The 20179-nt window shown below is 36.1% G+C and overlaps 1 protein-coding gene across 2 annotated transcripts in view; it reads left to right on the top strand.

The window, feature by feature from the left end:
* Positions 1–20179, top strand: part of LOC139126522 (sushi, von Willebrand factor type A, EGF and pentraxin domain-containing protein 1-like) — a 79080-nt gene that overhangs the window by 1096 nt on the left and 57805 nt on the right. Inside the window, exons 1-2 of one of the 2 annotated variants that reach the window (XM_070692575.1) lie at positions 9117–9248; positions 19141–19399. In XM_070692575.1, coding sequence (XP_070548676.1) covers positions 19271–19399 — 129 coding nt within the window. In that variant the 5' untranslated portion in view covers positions 9117–9248; positions 19141–19270. Of the gene's footprint in view, positions 1–9116; positions 9249–19140; positions 19400–20179 lie in introns of those variants that run through there. The other variant, XM_070692574.1, reaches the window with a different exon arrangement.

Here is a 20179-nt window from a genome sequence, read left to right as displayed (position 1 = left end):
GCCGATGAGAGTTGACAGTCGTACGATGCATGACGATAAAATTTATTTCACTGTTAAACATTAAAGAGTTTCATATTTAGTTTTAATTTCGTTTTCTTTTCGTCTGACATTCTGCATATTTAATCATGGCTATGGAAGTGCACATTGCTTTGGTTTTTTCGACACCGTCTCCAAGGAACTGAAGACTGCCCTTCAAGTTTGGGCGACCTCTTGTCAGTGACTCAAAACAAACAACACGCCATGGTACGGAGTAGCTGTTCGATAGATCTCTCACTCACCTATTATCTATCAGAATACCATGATTCAATATATGTTTTGATGAACAAGAAGTATTATTACATTGAAAAAAAATCGCATTCACATTTTCCCAGAGGGCAGTACGAAATTTACTAATAAAGCAATGAGACTTTTGGTAATTATGGTATGATGGTCCTCTACACATCAGATCTGAAAAGCTGAAGATTCAAGCCCGAACCGAACACACAGTGTCAGCTGTAGTATTTCACAAGAGGTAAATACATGAAATATGTGAAGACGAAAGTTGCTTCTTACCGATCCTTGAAATAATTGGATGTAAATTCGGTTTCAGGAGGAATTGATAAAACTCTGTATTGCTTGCTATACCAATACACTAAACTGAGCTTTATCGATTAAATTCTGCTGCGACGTGCAAAGCTGTCGTCCATCGTTGCAGACAAGACTACAGAACTTTTAAGTGAAACGTTCCTTCTCAGTGTTTGGAAGTTCCTTCAGTTATTTTACTTATCCCGACGGTCTTTATTTGCCGACTGTATGCCGATGATAGACGAATAAACAACGAATAAAAAACAACAATTATAGATACTGTATTACTGATGACGTAATTGAATAAAACTGCTCGAAGTACTTGCAATTTGCAACATCATGTCGAATATCAAATGCTCTATGAAAACGATTTTGTAATATAAGGTAAAAAATAGATTGATTTCTGATCGTCGCCGGCAATTCATATTTCTCCCTTTCCCCTTTTTCAACAAAGCATTAATGCTTTATTCCAAAACAAATGATTGATATACAACCTAAATGAATGGATTCTATTTGAGAAGCTGTCTTCTCTCCCTAACTACGATAGCGACAATGGATGATAAATTATTTTACTCTCAATGAAAAAATAACTGTTGTTATCTTTTCATTTCGAAAGGCAGTGGTTAGTAAAAAAGAAACTCACACCGCACCATCATTTGCTCAATGCCAATAAATTAATCTCGATTTTTCTTCGCTGAACAGTTTTCTTTTCAGGTCGAACGACGGATCACGTATCAGAAAAACTGTTTATTTGTTTTATTCATTTATGTATTTATTTACTTATTTGTCTAATTATTATTTATCTATCTACCTATTTATCTATCTATCTAGCCATCTATCTTTCTGTTTATTTATTTATTTGTTTGTTTGTTCGGCGTTTTCATTTTTATTGAGATTGAGATTAACGCCATGTTCACACTCAGGCCTAGACCGCCTCTGGGCCTGACCAAAGTTTAAATTTTGTTCGCGTTGAATCTTCTGCCTCTGATCATAAGTCACTCATCGACCTCATTCCAGAGCCCACCTAAACCATTCAGATACAGTTCTGGTCTGGTCTAAATGCGTGTCTAACTCTGAACCCGCCCCTTAGACCAAACGTAAATTAGGCCGACCGAGAGCATACATAACGCTTCCATATGCGTTTTTTAAACCGTGGCCGACTCAGTGGCGACCGAATCTCTACATTATGAACGTATTCATAGTGTTTCTCATGCATCAATGTGATGGTTTCCAATCGCTTATAATTTATTATAATGCAGGTTTGTTAGTCGCACTCTTTCCCGTGTTCATCATCACCTGTGTCTGTGTCTTTGACCTCGGTTACAGTGTGCATTGTCAAGGTCAAAGGTGAGAAAAATGTCATCTGCGGCTAAGCAGTGCGAGCAGGTCATGTTTTGTATATTCTGTTTGTGTCATGGTTGATTGAAAACCCGGCTTTACTGACGCTGATTACTACAACTCACTTTTACAGATCTCCGGTACTCGAAATGAATGAACCATGATCAATCAAGAATAAAAATACAATGTAATTGTCTTTGTGAAAGAAAATTTGAAAGGAATCTTAAGTCTATCATTGTGACGGAACCAAGTTGGAAAATTTCAGATTATTTTCCAACAGCATGAACTAACCATTCAATTTGCTTCTTAATTAATTTATATTTTATAGTAATATCTATGACAGTTTCTCATCGACATAAATGAATACAGTCGCAAGAATTCATGAGTTGAATTTGTTGGTATAATTCATGACCTGCGCATGTCTAAGTTTTTATACAGCCGAATCGGCCTAAAACATATAGTAGAGTTTGAAGTTGAAAGTTCAGAAGAAAGAGGGCCAATACCCCCTTACAATGGTACTCAAAAAATCGAGCTGGATTCTTCTTTCCGGAAAAGATACTTGAGTCTTGCGATGTTTGTCTGTTGATGTACATCAGTCTATGTAATAGGATGAGATACTGATTGGGGCGTAACGAATCATGCAATGCACCGGAGTAGATGTAATTTCAAGCTGAGCTATCTCTGTATCAATTTGATATAATGATATTTGGTCTTGTATTTCCGAATATATTATCTCATGGTTGCAAATGGCTCTTCATAACAATATCTTTATAACCGTTCGTCTCAAGTAATACATTTCACTACAAACCTCACCTTTGTCATTTAGACAAGTTCTTTGGGCATTAGCAAAATAATTAATCAGGAGAATAAACTTGTTCCAAGAAATTGCTGAGCTATTTATAACAGTGCAAGTTTTTGTTCAGTGTAATGAGTGCTGCTTGAGATGCTTGAGTTTGAAAAAAATCAGAAATTATAGAAATAAGAATAAATTGAAGAAAGCATGTCCTCAAATGCTAGCCAGCTGTACTATTGACACAGACTATCTAAAAAATAATGGTTCTTGAAATACAAATGGCATCTGACAAACTGAAACAGACAGACAAACCAAACACAATAACAACCAGACTTTGCTAATGTTTCATCTGAGTAAATGTATTGCAGGATTACCGAAATGTGAGAATCCATGTCTCGCCTCTAGTTAAACCGACAAGAAGCAGTTAGTCTTGTATTTGGATGACATTGAATCATAGTAATTTCGGATCATGTACACTTGCTGCTTGCCTGTTGAAAACAAGGCAAATATAACTATTTTGACGCGTTCCTTGATTTTATGTTATGATATTCCTTTCAAACTGGTTTGTCCCTGCTTAAAGTGCGTTTTATCATTTTGAATGTGATTAACGCTAATTATCGTCGTGGGAAGTTTCAGATTCACTACAATATTCTTAGTACTCAGTTCGCCAGGTTCGTTTTCATTGAAAATACCAAAATGGTCACGATGAAGCCGTTAAGAACTTCCATATTTTTCAACAACTCGAAAAATTTTCAATCACCCCCCCCCGTAATTGCTGCGGGGTACAATTCCCCATTTGCCAAGGTATCCTGGACGACTCACTGACTTTGCACGTTTCCATACAGCTTTCAACGCAAGTACCATAACAGATGATATCGTCAGCATTTCTGACACTCATCTTTCTTGTTGAAAATGAAACTAAGACGGGATAGACGAAATAAAGCAGAAGTTGATGATGGGACTGATGTAACTTCAAAGTAACTCTTCAATGCAACCTACATTCAAATTCACAACTGACATGGCTGAGACTGCTAAATGGTAATTCTATAGTGTATACTTTTAGCAGGAACAAATTTGATGATAATGAAGACGAACGATAATATTGGCTGCATCATCGACAGAATGGCAGTCTCTTTTGAAGAAATGAAAGTGAATTATTTTGATGTCGCCAACAAAAATTATGTTTTAACATTTTGAGTGAAAGTAATCGGGAATCCTGACGTGAGTTATTTTTCGCGGAATCGACAATGCTTTCTCTGGGAAATTCCGTCGCTTTTTATGACGTAATGATTTAAAGCAAATTGATGTCATGGCATTTCCGATGGTAAACCTCGTGAATAAATAAAATGTTTGCATAAATTCAAGCAGCAGGCTTGAGAGGTGAATTTTCATCAGTAAATAAATCTTCCACAGGGTCCGTAGGGTGTCAGAGTAAAATGAAATTTTCAAGGGGTCACGTAACTACACCTGTCACTTGATAAGCAGATGGATTAGAATCTTTGACAAATCATTTCCGTGTATCTGTGTTTCAAGAAAACGTATCTCTTGCCATTGGTGTTTTTACAGTCGTTTCGCCGGGCCAAACATTAAAAAAAATCACTTAAGTTTATGGATTCTATTTGATGATGAAGCTGAATGAATCACCGACTCTATTCAAGGTTCCTGCAAAGAATATGGAACTATCACTTAGGAAACCAAGCATACGTAACAACATCATAACAACATCAAGGTTAAAGTTGTCAAAATATAAACTCAGAATCACATCATATTTGTACAATTAGAATAAATTATCGATATTTTACCTTGTAGTATGGTCGTCGCATGGTGGTATACATAGATTTATTTATTTATTTATTTATTTATTAATTTATTTATTAATTTATTTATTTATTTATTTATTTATTTATTTATCTTTATTTGTTTGCTTGTTTGTTTGTTTGTCACAAGATGATGGATTGTATTCTAACACTAACCTAGTAGAGGCCGGCATTTACCCATTGTTTTGCAGTGACAAGAGATCGAGCCTTTAAAGTCGTAAGACTATCTCAGTCACCATCACGAACAGAATCTGATTCATGATACACAGCTATCAGTTACATTTAGACCGTTACCTTAATATCCGCCGTGGATCTCCAAACAGCCCCTTACTAATGCAATAATATCACAGATAAAATTAATCGAATCTAAAAGGTGTTTTCACAGTTGATTGTAGCAATATTGAGAGAGCAGGGACGTGAACAGAAGCCAAATAAGTATCTTGGCGACTCAACCAACATTTTTCTCCGCAGCTTTTTTATTCAACGACGGGTACTTAACGTGTGGTGGTTGTTAGGCAATAGATTTCATTTCCTCTGCTACTTATGACATAAAATTGATGTCAGTGACAGTGAAGCGGTATCCTTTGATATCACTCTGAATAAAGTGTGCAACTGAAATGTTCCAGGTAATATGGAGTGATGGGTTTGGTCACTTAGAAAGCAAATGAAATCCAATAATGATAAGACGAAATCGTATAAATGAATGAGTGGTTCTGTATCTAATCAGATTTTATTTAATAACACCAAAGATAGGACTTCTTGCCAGTATTGTGGAATTCATCGATATTGCACTGATTGTGAAACTTTAACGGCAAGTTTAGCCACTGGGTTTTGTACTCAGTTAATTTGTGTGCTACTGCAGCATTAATGTAAAGGACAGGACAGAACAGAGATGGGTAGGGCAGGTGTTTTTGGGGGGTGTCGGTCGCTATTTTTCGCGCAAGCATTTCTGTATGAAATGAAATTTCACGCAAAACTTTGGGAGGGGGAGGTCACCATTTTTTGTGTAACTATAGGAAGGCATGACTAAGAACAATTTTCTTCACAATACAAAACTTGCAATATCTGTGCGTTTACAGATATGACAATTGCTATGCACTTTACTTAATGAGCATGTGTGTGCATGTGAAGGTCAGAAGTGCATATTTGTACAATAAATTTGATTTGGCTTTTTGCCAAAAATGTTGATTTACCATACATGACAGCATATGATAAAACTGTGAACAATGCAAAACTAGCAATTTCTGTACATTTATAATTGTTTTACAATTGGTATAAATGTACTTGGTTAGAATAGGGTGTTTGAAAGTGCAGACGTGAACAACAAAATGGTATTGGAATTTCACCAAAAAATGTACATTTGTTGTACATGGTTAGTCTAATAGTACACTATTAACAATTATTCCCCTACAAAACTTACTAAAACTGTGCATTTATATGTATATACTGTTAAATATTGACTTTGGCTTGATAAGTTTCATGACAAACAATAGTATTGCTTTCTGTACAACTATAAACCAAACTATACATAAAAGTAAACATTACACCTCGCACAAAAGTAATTATTTGTAAAAATATTCTTTGAAAGGTCAAAGGTCAAATGAGAAATTATTTCATTAAGATATTATTGATATGGACCGAGACACGCTGGTAGTAGATCACTGCATTCCGTGCATGAAATTAGGGCGAGTCACTGTTTGTCGCGCATGGCTTGTCATAGAAATATGCCAATAAGGTGAGAGTGTTACTCTCCGTCAATTTTGAATTCTGATCCTCCACATTGCTGATATCTTTTATTTAAACTGTTAAATTTCAACAATTTCAATATTATTTTCTGCATTACCAAGGTCATTGACTTTTGCGTCATCTAATGAGAAGCTGATGTAACGTTTCTCCATTTGTTGTTGTATGAATTCGCTTGAAGACAAACAAGGGTTGAGTATTGCTAATGTTAATTGTTGACTTCCACGAATCGCTTGGGACTCGTATTATTTGTCATGCTACGAAACTGACGGCTTAGTTTACTTTACTAGATTGGAGACTGTATCAGATGACACATGAATTAACTGGAAAACTATGAGAGCGTGACGTTACCCGTACCTGCAATTTTCCAGTCACGAAAGGCTATCAGCCTCGTTTTCGGTTTCGGATAATACAAATAACACAGCGGTTAATTTATCACAGTGAAATATAACATTGATTTGACCGCCCCCTCCACGGTCACCCTGATACGATCGTAACACTACTATTTGTGACTTCGATGGTACAAATGAATTTGGTGAACTATTAGATGCCTTGTCATATTAGCAAATCAAGCCAACCCACTGACGTATATTTGTCTCTACAAAATACGCGATTAGAAAAAATACATATCCAAAGCTATGGATAGTCGTACACGCATGTAGTTCATGGTTATAAGGCGTTTGATTTTCTAAAATATTAGTGTGCATGGATTTGAAGTCAATGCAAAGTTTTTTGTCGACACATGAGAGATCATCACCCCGATCATCACATATCTGACGAGAGCAACGACGACTGAAATGCCAGACAGGAAGTGAACACGGAGAAGGTAGTCTGATCATGAACGCTATCATTAAGTAACACGTTCGCTCATTAAAGGATAATTACTTAACAGTTCAGGTGATTGTGTTCTATAATCCTGCATTGCAAGGTGTTTTCTAATTTATCATTTAACAATCAGAGAAACTCTAAGTGTTTAGTGAGTCACTGATTGTATCTATGCTCAGCTGATATATGTCTAGTAGGTCGTTTGATCATAAACTGTATACTATTGCTTCGAAGCAGAAGCTGGACTTTGTGAAAGAACTACCTTGCCATTTGATGTAAAGTGAGACTCACCAAAATTGCTGAAGCAGAAAGCCTGACAGTCTTGGATTCTTGTGCCTCTGCCTGTTGATAGATTTCTGTATAATTCTTTTCGAGAAATACAAACATTAGGATATTAAGGTATGATGAATATTGATTTCATTTGAATTTTAGAAAATCTCTAGGGAGTATCATGATTAGCTAAGCAAGACGTTATTTCCCCTCACTGGGCCATGCTTGTGTTTTACACAAAGCTATGGTCATACAACTGAAAACGTTTACTACAATGGAATGCAAAAGAAGACATCTGGCAGTATAGGAGCCTCATTTATAATTAACATTTACACAAAAGTGTTGGATTTCCAGTTCCAGATCATAATTTTTAACATCAACACAAACTTTGCAGTGAATAGAAGACCAATTTCGTGTTAAAAATAATAAGCAATAATGGTTTAATTTGACATCTTTTTATTTTCCTTTTCACTTCATCTGTGAAGACTTGTTTTTGCCAATGGAATCGGAAGAGTATACTCTACATTGACAATGACGTCATCGATATTCACAAATATGGAATACCGTGAAAATAATGAAAAGGCGTTGCTAGGTAACTATTTTTCAGCAACGAGAGAGCCCCAGGCTTGTGCAAGAGATAAGAAATTTTGTTTGCTCGGTCTATAGATAGGGACAGAGTAGATGTTCGCCATAACATTGTATTCTGGGACACTGTATATATTGGATGTAGAGAAGTGATAGTAGCTGAAGACGAAGGGAAAATACAAATGTTTTACACAGTTTTTCAGTTGACAATCTTAGCGAAGCTCACAAGCATGTCATTTTGGTCGATTTTAACAAAAGGAGATTACCATCGATAGTCTCCTGTCTCCATGGCTACCTCTTGATTGATCGTTAGTTATCTCGAGATCAATTATTGCTGCATCTCTACAAAGGAACGAGTGATAGGTTTAACCCTGAAATGTTAACAATATCAACAAACTTGTCTTTTAGCTACCAACCTATCAAGGAATTGCCTTACGACATTTAGGAATCATTGAAAGGGCAGTTTGACAGACAGTATGTCACTCTTTCAGCAAAGCAAGAGAACCTACGACTTTTGTTGACAACTTCACATCACCAATAGATAGGCGATTATATTGCTATTGAATGTAAATTCAGGTAGAAACCTATTTTTCTGGATAAGCATTAGGTCTTATTAGTGAATATTTTCCTCCGAATAGACAGACACTTAGTTCTGATTAACGCTCATCTTCAAAGAATCGGTACTGTCACAGGCAACGCAATTTGCTTGACTTAAGAAAATTACAAGGCACACTTCTATATGCATGAGATATTTAAACCAGTCCCTTAGGAAAATAATATGCGAAGTGTAAACTCATTCAAGCACATAATGGGCGATAAACACAGTGAAATGGAAATATTTGGCTTTCATTCTCAATACACTTTATAACAAAACTTGCTAGAGATTAGTCATTACTGTGTTTCACTACACGTTTGAAAACCAACATACTCTAACTGTAATTTGCATCTCATCATCTCTGGAGCAATTCATGGCAATTAAATGAAAATGATACTGCAAGAGTCGTTAGCTCTGTTTATTATAATCATACATTATTCTCAAATTTACTGTGTGAAAGCTTGGAGACCTCTGTGTTGTCAATATGACGTACATGTGAACAAATTTCTGTAGTGACATTAAACATGCATAATTTATAAGTTAAAGGCAATGAATCATGGGATAGATAATTGTTCTCAGGATTGCACGGGTGCTTATCGTCGTTGACGATGGTTGACACTCATGAATCAGAATGGATATGCAATGAGTGGTAGTGAAGCTTGTCAAGTGGAAAATGTATATCAGGCCTCTTGTTTATGCATCACCGTAATTCTGCCAAGTAAGTACAGATTTTGTTTAAAAGAATAGTTCGCAATGATTTAACTATTTTTAATGTCCATGTGTGTGTGTGTGTGTGCGTGTATATATATATATATATATATATATATATATATATATATATATATATATATATATATATATGTAATCTATTATGTACATTAAGACAGGTATCCAGAATTATTAGGATAAAGACATAAAGCACTGTTAATCAGCTTATACGTAAACGGCCAAATAAACATATAAATAGAGACAACAATACACTCACATTATGTGTACATACACATATATAACATTTTCCTATACTTATGTTACTACAAACATATATCTTACCTACGTGTTTATAATATATAATTAAGCTACTAAAGGAAGAGATTAAGATAACATTGTACCAGACTCACACAGTGTTAAACCTTGTAACTGATTGCAATTGTTTCCTTATGGACTGTATTCATTCGTTCGAGGTTGCGTTTGAACAGACCAACCGGTAATAGTGACCGCTACTTGTCAAGATCGCATTGAAAGCATTCTGGTGAAGATGAGCTGACACTCGCCTCGATAAAAATGAGACTTCAGTGACGAGTAATTCTAAGCGGAAATGGAGAATTTGTACGGTAGAACGCCCACGGCAATGATGCGACAAATGGCAACAAATTGAAATGAAACACGTGATCATCTGGTGTGGAACTGTACTCTGTAAATGCAATGGTGGGTTCAGCGGTAGATATCGCTGGTGTTCAGGTTTTTTCTTTTTGCCAGTGCTGTCTTAATAGTTGAAGCATTGCACCTTGTCATGGCTGTCATGGGCACATTGTCATGCGACTGGTAGCTACAACAAAGCATGAAGTGTGGGCCATACTACATGTATAAGTTTAGAAATAAACCAGTTGAGATCAAATTTAATTGAAAAAACACTTCAAGTATACATCAGACAATTCAATGAAATCAGTAGATGTTACCATAGCAACGGATCGATGAACATTGATTTCATGCCAAGGATCACGACTACTTGCAAAATGCTATTTTCTGATCGTGAAAGTATGCTTGACAGCTGAAATTATGAATTTTCTCCGTACATTTAAGATTAAAGAGAACGACCGGTCGTTGCGTGCTCCTGAATCTGAGAGGAATCTTTGTAAGTGTACATGTAATGAATATGTGTGCTGTTTTCTTGTACAGATATTTCCTCCGTCTTAAACTGCTAGTTCTGCAGTTCAACCTCTATAAATGCGTTTATTCACATCTGCTCTAAATATTCTAACATTTTCACAGTTTGGCAACGATCCTAAGACTTTGATATGTCTAGATTGTAAAATGGGAGGGGAATATAGTAAGCCGAGCGCTTGCAATAATTTGAATAATATCCCGCCTAGACGCGTCAAAATATGTCACTGAAGTTTCCATATTTTTCTTGCGGGCTTAACATGCCAGCCAGTTTTCATGCGTAAAGTTGAGTCTTACGTTCGTTTATGTGACAAAAACAGTGAAGCATTCTTTACTATGGTGTGATGTACACCATAAACCACAAGTATTTAATTTAAACAACGATTTAGTTGGCTGCCTATGTGTGTAAGTCAACGTAAGATACCGTTATTAAGTGAGCGATGTTTTATCAAGTTTTAATTGTTTTACGTCTCAAAAACAGAAGATGTCGTGATGCGAAAGTAACAAATCGCCGATAAAATTATCCGACAAAGAGAAAGTAACCCAAGTATCACGTGATCACCCTCGCCTATCTGTAAGCTTACACAAATTTAACCTTGTTTGCTGAACATATATAATCAAACTAGTTTTTAAAATTACAGATGCTACCGACATTTTATTCCAAACGATATAAAACGATTCGTTAATACAAGAGTGACAACAAAGAAGTATTCTAATTCTAGAGAATTTATCGATGAAACATTGCTAAATATAGGAACTAACATTCAAACTGACTATCGGTAAAATTGAAACTGCAAATACAAATTTAAAACATGTTTTCATGTGATATCCGAGTGGATTTGTTTATATTTGATATTCGTATGAGTACTACAGTTTCAGATACGTCCTCATTTTCTTGGGTGCAGAATAGCAAACATTCAATGGTAGTTTTTGAGAGACGATCACTTTGTGAGAAGAACACATTTACCGTTGTAAGATGTGTCTCAGTGAATAGAATCTATCAAACGAAGTAGATGCTTTGGGCGTTGTGAAGGGGTGCTAATGGAACCAACATTCTCATAAACTGAATTGTTAAAATGGAGCGTGGCCGACCAGTTGTGTATAGTCTGCCATGCATGTAAAGGCCTTTAAAATTCTGCAATTCCAAGTACGATAAAATTAACCCTATCAAGAAATTGGCGTCTGCATTTTATTCTTTTCTCGATAAAATCCCCGATGCAGTACACCAAAATTGAACGCTCCTGGCATTTTTCCAAGTCAATTTGCAAGATGCTTATTCACTGCAATCACGATTTCCACGACTTTCAGATACATATCTCTTTGTGAATAATTTGAATAGTAGGCCAAGAATCATGTGTTGTATGGCTCAAATCGTATAAAAAGATGACATTCTCAAGTCGCCAAATCTAGTTACTCTTAGTCTATAGACTCCTTTAGTCCATTCATTTCTGCTAAATTTACTGCCAGTGATACTCACTCGAGTACAGTATAATTCTCGCTCTTCAATGTCTCCAGTGTTCAATGCCATGAAAACGCTACAGCTGTTCTTATTCACACATAAACGCAGAAGGAATTCACTGAAGTCAATTTATTGTCTGTTTTAAAGCCTGGTAGAATAATCCCTGAGATTGAATTTGCTAAAGTTCAGAAGGCGGTTGTTGTGTTAAACACTTGTATGCGTCATGTTGTGCACAAATACAATGTCTCATTAACTGTTACAATGTCTTATTAACTGTTAACCGTTACAACATCAAACTAATTTTTTAAAAATTAAAAGACAAGAACTAGAATAGATATTAAGCACATTGACGAAAAATATTGAATTTTAACTATCTTTATTTTCAAGATTTGATATATTTTATTTATATGTATAGATAAACGCGACAAAAGCTCCCCGTTAGTGAATTTTCTTGATTTTTTAATCTAGATTCATTTGAAAGTCCATCGTCATCAGTTCTGTTTGACGTCTTAATGTGACAGGTCAAATTAAAATATCAAAGAAATTAACATTTCAGTCTACTTAGAATTGTCATCTGACTTGTCGCATTGAACGGCTTACCATTAAGTGTAAAAAATGATTACTTTTTATTAAAATGTGTTCCCTCAAGTCGCTCTGTTGTATTAAAATACGAATCGTTCATATCAAATGATAAACCACGGAGATAAAAAATCAAATGATATTGACGTCCAAGTGACTGCCTGTAGTTGTATTGGTTCGTTAGTAATTTTATGAATATCAAACTCAGTCGTATGAACTCATATGAATTTCGGCATGATCTTCAACGCGTCATTTTGATTATTTGATCACGACGCATTCGCAAAGACTGTACAGCAGCTTTTAAATTTTACAATTTTCTTCGAGGAGTAATACACGAATGCCGACATTACATGTACAGCGGTGTTTCCTATCAGTGATACAGACTCAGCTTTCGTGAAGCAGTATTGACAAGCAATGGGTTCTGTTGAATTATGAGTGGATAAACTACTTGAAATTCATGCATATTAAAGAAGGTCGGCAGGTGAAGTCAGTTAATTGAACTATCGGAGATGTCTAGCTGAAGTCCTATAAAGACAAGGTCCATTAAGGAAATGAAATATTTATACAACGCAATTGCTGGCACGCATAGCTAACCATCTCTGTATTTGATTAACTAGCTATCGTGTGATTGGGTCAACCATTTCCAATGATTTCAATGGAAAGTGCTCGAATTCCTAATGATTTTTGACACCGTCCGTCTTGTTTGCTTGGAAAGGTGAAGAAGTAGAAATGAGAACAGAGTAATTCCTCTGCAGACTCAAGCTTTGAAATGAGATTTGCATTTTGAAAGATCAGTCGACTCTTCAATGCAACGATTGTAAAATTTCCTTTGAATCATGAAACGACCGTTTCTTGTTGTGATGCGACTTGTTGGCGATTAACTGCAAGGGTGTTATCTAGGGCTAGGGTGTTATCTGGGGCTAGTATGTTATTTAAGGCTAGGTTGTTATCTCAGGTTAGGGTATAACACCTCGATATAGAAACCACAAATGAAGCTGTTCATTACATTTTTTGTACTCAATCACATGTTTCCTCGTGACGTTACTGCCTTCCATGATTACGTTAGTGTAACATTAACATTTTCAAGTGTTATTCAATATGCTACTTTCGGGTTCATACTCAAATCTCTAAACTTTAAATTTACGAATATCCACTTTCAACTTTATGTCATGTCGCTTCACCTTTTTATAACTAAAATTGAATTGATTACGGAGCCAATTACTATTAGCTCAGTACAAAAGGTAAGCCATGGTATTACAGTGAATGGCCGTGTTGAGGTCGTGTTGCCCCGAGCCATTCAAAATCTAGGTCTCGTCTTTCTACAAAATAACGATACGCGTGTAGACTTTCATTTGCTAAAGATATCCACGTTTCGAAAATGCCTAACCGTCCTTGACCAGGGTCTGTATTCTATGCAATCGATCCACTCCTTCACAATCGCGTTTATTATATAAAAATTGTGAAATATGTTTTTTACCTTTTAATATTCCGTAAGTACATATATATCAGCCGACCACACACATAGTGTGACAACTTGCCGGAAGCCGTAAATTTTGACCAATAAACATGAATAATTTTGGAAATTAGTAGTTGTGATCATCTATCGTAAAACATATTGCTCTATAACGGCCATAACTTATTTGCCTCAGAGGTAAATACAATACGCCATTTACAGCTAATCAGCTGAAAATTCAAATTTCGATGTCAAAAGCAATCTGCTATGCCCTGCATCACTATTAACTGATCGACCAAAAAACCACCTTGTTGGACATGTATTCTGTTTTGTTTCAATACTGTGACGCTAATGAATATATTACTCCTTGACTAAATTCATATCAGAGACATACATCCGGGCACTTCAATTAAGTGAAGATAACCGGAGTGAGGGAATCAGAATGCTGATGTCGCACTAAATCGTGAGTGGAAAATTTCAAAGTAGTCTGCCGATGCAAACAGGATTTTGTGACCTAATTCATGGCGGAAAAGTACCATTTTTAACTTCGAAATAAAAATAACTCCTCTTAAGAAATCATCTCGCGACAAAAAATATCAAGAGCACACCAATATTCGTGTACAACCACGTCTTGACTTAGTGCGTGAGATATTTTATATATGGTACAATAGAAATTAAAATTTAAACGCAAGGATTAAATAACATTGGGTCTTCATTTTCTTTAATGGAAACTTGATTTTGTCCTTTTTTCGTCAAAAATATATAGACACGGACCTACTATTTGTTTTAGTTGGTAGATAAATCTTCTAGATTCACTTCATGAAGGCTAATCACTGAGGTAGAACAGTATTGGAGTATATGGTATTACAAACAGCAAAATCTCTCACAAAGCAATCTTTCATCGCGTGTTTTCATAGCTACAGAACAGAGAAAACCCTGTGATGTGACGCTATACATTCATGTGAAGCGAGTATTTCATTAAAGCAATCACCATCAATCTTAGTGTCTTTTCGTCTCGACGTATGTACCTTATGCAAATCAAGTATTCATGAGGTAAATTACCACATCAATCATCGGATAGCGTTTCAACAGTTCTAGGGAGGCCTAGGGAAATATTTGAATTGAATAATCTACATATTAGGAATTGTGAACAAAGTAACTGAATCTCTTTCACTGGCGTTTCATCCACACCATCTATATATCATTAACATTTATTGATTTTTTATAGTTTCCGTTCTTCAATTGAAAAGTCTATTAGCTTGTCTGCGATATGTCTAGTTCGACACCATGGCAACTTCATTTCTACATCCCAGACTGCTCCTTCAAACGGGATGATTTGACAGTTATCCATCATCTCTTGTCATTAATAATTTATACGTCACAGCTACCGTGTCTTCTGGGGCCTAGTCGGACATTTTGAAAAAATCAATGAAAGTTTAAGAGAGCACTCTAGACTTGAAGCAGAGATGATGTCAGTGAGTAAAGCAGGATGATCGCTAAGAACCCGTCAGTGTGCTACTAGCGTTATCGCAATCAGTGTAACTCGAGAAGCCAGGAAACTCTATTAAGGGGCAACTGTATCGATTTGCAACGGAAATAATCTTGCCTTGCAATTTCTGGTTTTGTAAATTCGCCAATCATTCCATGATTATTTGGAACAAATCTGTGGATTTTACGCTTCATAAATTAAAATGGAGCTGTTTTAGAAAATATCTTCATTTTGATTGCGGTAAAAACAAGCAAGTGGTAGTCATAGTATACAATAGCAATGTAATGAAATCAAGTACCTTTAAAATCAATATAGGTTTCTTTTATGATAGAAACAGAAAACTTAAATCGGGGTATAATAACTCAACAGACCAGAATTATTATGACGTTTATGTGATTGAATTTGTTGAATTTCAAAACTTTGGACAGTATATCATTAAATGTCAACTTTTCTTAAGGCTCAGCTTCAACATGATATCCTTGCTGGTACTGAGGTGTTTTTGTGGATATGATGTGCTACCGTACTGCCCCAAATGTTACTTTAGCTGAATGGATATACACGTCATAGTGTAAACAAAATAACCTGTGTGGCTCTCCCAGAACTTAATTTATGAATTAATACCCGTGGTTGTCAAACAACGAGTCAGGAATACGTGTTCACTTTGCTGGTCAAATGAAAAGTGTAGTCAAGAATACAGCTGAAATGACAAGTTGTATGCTAGCTATGCTCAGAGCAATATCGAAACGTCTGCTTCTAATAGTTGATCCTCATGATGGTTTTATGCATGTAATCAATAATTTATTAACCTTAATCCGCTTCACTGCATTAATTTTCCAATTCAATAATCCTGAGTATTTCAGACTCCGATATGAGTGTTAGACTTGAGTACAATCAACTACTGTTACATATCGTGTTCGAATGTTAATATCGAAGTCTTGGATACTGTCCACGTGAGATAAATATCGATATTTGGAAGACAGAAGATAGATGTTCTCATTTGAATAGCAATTCTGCCACTTCCAGTCTATTCCGTTGGGGATTCAAAGTAGCTCAATTCACAATGTAAAACACTTTAGAATTTCAAATAGAGAAGTAGACCCGCATTGTCATTTATCGATGAGCAGCCGATGTATAAAATGTTGTTTGGGGACTGTAGGCCGGAACATATGATGTATTCAGTTGAATTTTATCACTAACTTCGCGTTGGTAATTATGGTTGTCCACTTCAAGATATCCAACAACGAAATATTTTGGGCGAATGGATAACTCTTTGTAATATGTACACGCTGCTACAACCCCATTTCCGAACATACAAGTATTGTTTTATCGTGAAATGTTTTGTCAGCTTGTCTTTAATAAGTTCACTATCACTACTGCTCCACGGTCAATGGAACAGTCATGTGGTTTTCATTTCAAGATAACACATTGCTGTTATCGTTATATTGATTAATCGTTTTGCATCAATATTGTCCCAGTGTTGTAATTATTGATTTTCAGTCGAAATTGTGGTTTAGACGCTAAATTTTAGATTTCTAAATTCTGCGCACAATGGTTGCATGGGTAAAAATGGTGCATTTGATGGTACATAGCTGATTCATATCATCGCTTGGATTGTTTTCTTTGATTTCTGCGAAGGTCAGTGAACAAACTAATATCATGTCGATTTGTCGGATAAGTCGTAGATTTAGGACATTTCAGGGGTGATAGTGTTATACACAAGATATCTCACATTTCAGGAGTGATAGTGTTATACACAAGATATCTCACATTTCAGGGGTGATAGTGTTATACACAAGATATCTCACATTTCAGGGCTGATAGTGTTATACACAAGATATCTCACATTTCAGGGCTGATATGTTATACACAAGATATCTCACATTTCAGGGGTGATAGTGTTATACACAAGATATCTCACATTTCAGGGCTGATAGTGTTATACACAAGATATCTCACATTTCAGGGGTGATAGTGTTATACACAAGATATCTCACATTTCAGGGGTGATAGTGTTATACACAAGATATCTCACATTTCAGGGCTGATAGTGTTATACACAAGATATCTCACATTTCAGGGGTGATAGTGTTATACACAAGATATCTCACATTTCAGGGGTGATAGTGTTATACACAAGATATCTCACATTTCAGGGCTGATAGTGTTATACACAAGATATCTCACATTTCAGGGGTGATAGTGTTATACACAAGATATCTCACATTTCAGGGGTGATAGTGTTATACACAAGATATCTCATATTTCAGGGTGATAGTGTTATACACAAGATATCTCACATTTCAGGGGTGATAGTGTTATACACAAGATATCTCACATTTCAGGGGTGATAGTGTTATACACAAGATATCTCACATTTCAGGGGTGATAGTGTTATACACAAGATATCTCACATTTTCATTAAAGTAGCATGCTCCTCGAGATTTAAACACTGAAAGTTTGCTCAAACTTTCCTCGATGAAACCTTAATCTCTCACCAAATCAAAAATAAAAATCAGGGTCAATTTTGGAACTAGACAAACAAATTGCCAAACATTTACCGATACTTGAAATTCAAAATGGCCGTTATCCATGTGTTAACTCTATAAGAAAAAAATCGATTTTCGAAAAAGACTTTGAATATTTTTCTTACTCTGAGAGCTTTAAAATGAGCCCCAACACGTGGTAGATTAGAAAGAATTGTAAACATTTGAAAGTCTGAATACCTGTCACCGAGACGCGTTCTATCTCACAGTGGCGATTCGGAAGATGATTAATGGTAAAATTCAGTGTACATCGTTGCAATCAAGTTGTCGGCAAAGTGTAGACGGGGCGTGTTTTTGCAACGACTGCAGCGCTGTTCTCATTTGACACATGACTTATCGAAGGCAACAGCGTAATTAGCTTGTGGAATTTGACTTCTAATGCTGTGACAACTTTCGCGCTTCAGGCTATCTACTCCGTCTTAATTACTTTCCTGGACGCATGTATCCTCTCAACCTTTGAACTCTGAACTCACCTATCGTACGTCATAGAAATGTCAGCATTAAGAGTATTTAATTACAATTCACGTGACAGCGGTGAGAGTAACGAGATGTCATTGTGTTTACAACGACATACGATTTAAAATCCAAATGAGAAAACATGTGTTGCTGATATGACTTCTATCACCTTGACATCATTAAGACCACATCATGACCTGAACTCGCAATAATAATTTTTATTATAATTTCATCTTTCATATTGTTGTTTACGATGTTTTTGTTTATTTGAGTCTGTTTGTCTGTCTATGTTGCCATTGCGTATTTGTATATATGTCAGGTTAGTTAATACTTACTATTACATCTTTCCTTGTCAGAAAATAAATCATTATAATTTACCCCTGATTGCTGTTATCAGATAGATTATCACTCACTGTATTTCGTAAGGCTGGCTATAACTTGACTGGCTACGCGAGGTAAACAGCTTGCCATTTCGCAATTCCTGGTCTAATTAGTCACAGCATCTCTGCCTGCGTAGTGTACGTTATCGTTCTAAGCCAGTGATTCGCAACAGCTCAACTGTCTGATTCATATTCCTGGTAAGACCATCAGCTCATGCTGAGCGATGGACTAATCCCTGTCTACAGACTAAAGCAGCATAGTTTACAGCAAGACTACCACTTAATGTCGACATTGAAAATTGCCAAGCTCTGACAGCTGAGACGTCCGTTGATCTTAAATCTAATACGGTTTCTCTATCCATGCCGTCAGGTCGAGAATATTAATCGAAGGCGCAGTGTACTCGCCAAGACATGGAAAATACTGCATTGGATGGCGTGTTGTTGATGGTGTATTGTTGATGGTATATTGTTGATGGTGTATTGTTGATGGTATATAGTTGATGGTAGCTGTTGAAGAGCAACACACAAGATACTTCGTCCTTCCAACACTGGCGCTTTATCACAACAAGATGTCGTTGACTAGGGCTCTATGCTCATTTCTCGTTCTCAACTATCTCTCGTTGTGCAGGGTAAGTATGTGAGTTGCATTCTTTCAATGTCTGGAATCTCAGCCAGAAATATGTCAAGTGTTTTCCCGTCTCCATTGCAGAATATCCCAAGACTCTAAAAACATTTGAAGAGTTGTGCATGATATGTAGCTGCTATTCTACAATTAATTGCTAAGGGTTAGCTACATTAACTTTAAGATTCACTGCTTCAAGTAGGAAATTGGTTTCTCCTTAAAAACAGGAAATTAATAAAGGGAACATTCTCTCCATCCTTCCTGAACTCAAAATTAATGGTTTATTGTCGATCTCATCTGTTAAGAACATTGGGAAATTTGCATTCATCCTACGCCATGTCTAAACCTACAATGCGATTAGATGCCGCATAAAACGATTTGTTCTTTAAGTCTTCAATCGATCGCCTACGATGAATTGTTCAGACAAATCTTTGAGGGGCTGCGTAATTATTGACGTTATTCAGCAAATCATTTCCGCAAAGTGGAAATCACTCGTTGAGAATGCCACACAGCTGACAAGTGGATGGTTGTGAAAACAGACACTTTAGAATTCGATCTTGTACTTGATAGATGGACTTTGTAAGATGGCGTCTGTATTTCCATTTATAAGCTTAGATGAGTCAGAAAAGAATCATCAACATGGAAGTTGAGTTCGTTGACCTTTCCTATGTTGTGTCACGAGTGCATCAGTCGGACGATAGTTATTACATCTTGTGAAGTACAAGTGATTCGGCAATGCAATGGCGTCATATTGAATACTTTAATTTAAACTGGCTATATCCATGAT

The sequence above is a fragment of the Ptychodera flava genome (genome assembly GCF_041260155.1).
Source record: "Ptychodera flava strain L36383 chromosome 3 unlocalized genomic scaffold, AS_Pfla_20210202 Scaffold_27__1_contigs__length_13241970_pilon, whole genome shotgun sequence".
Taxonomy (NCBI): Eukaryota; Metazoa; Hemichordata; class Enteropneusta; family Ptychoderidae; genus Ptychodera; species Ptychodera flava.
Note: the sequence above shows the minus strand (reverse complement) of the source record. Positions and strands in the feature narration are given on the sequence as shown.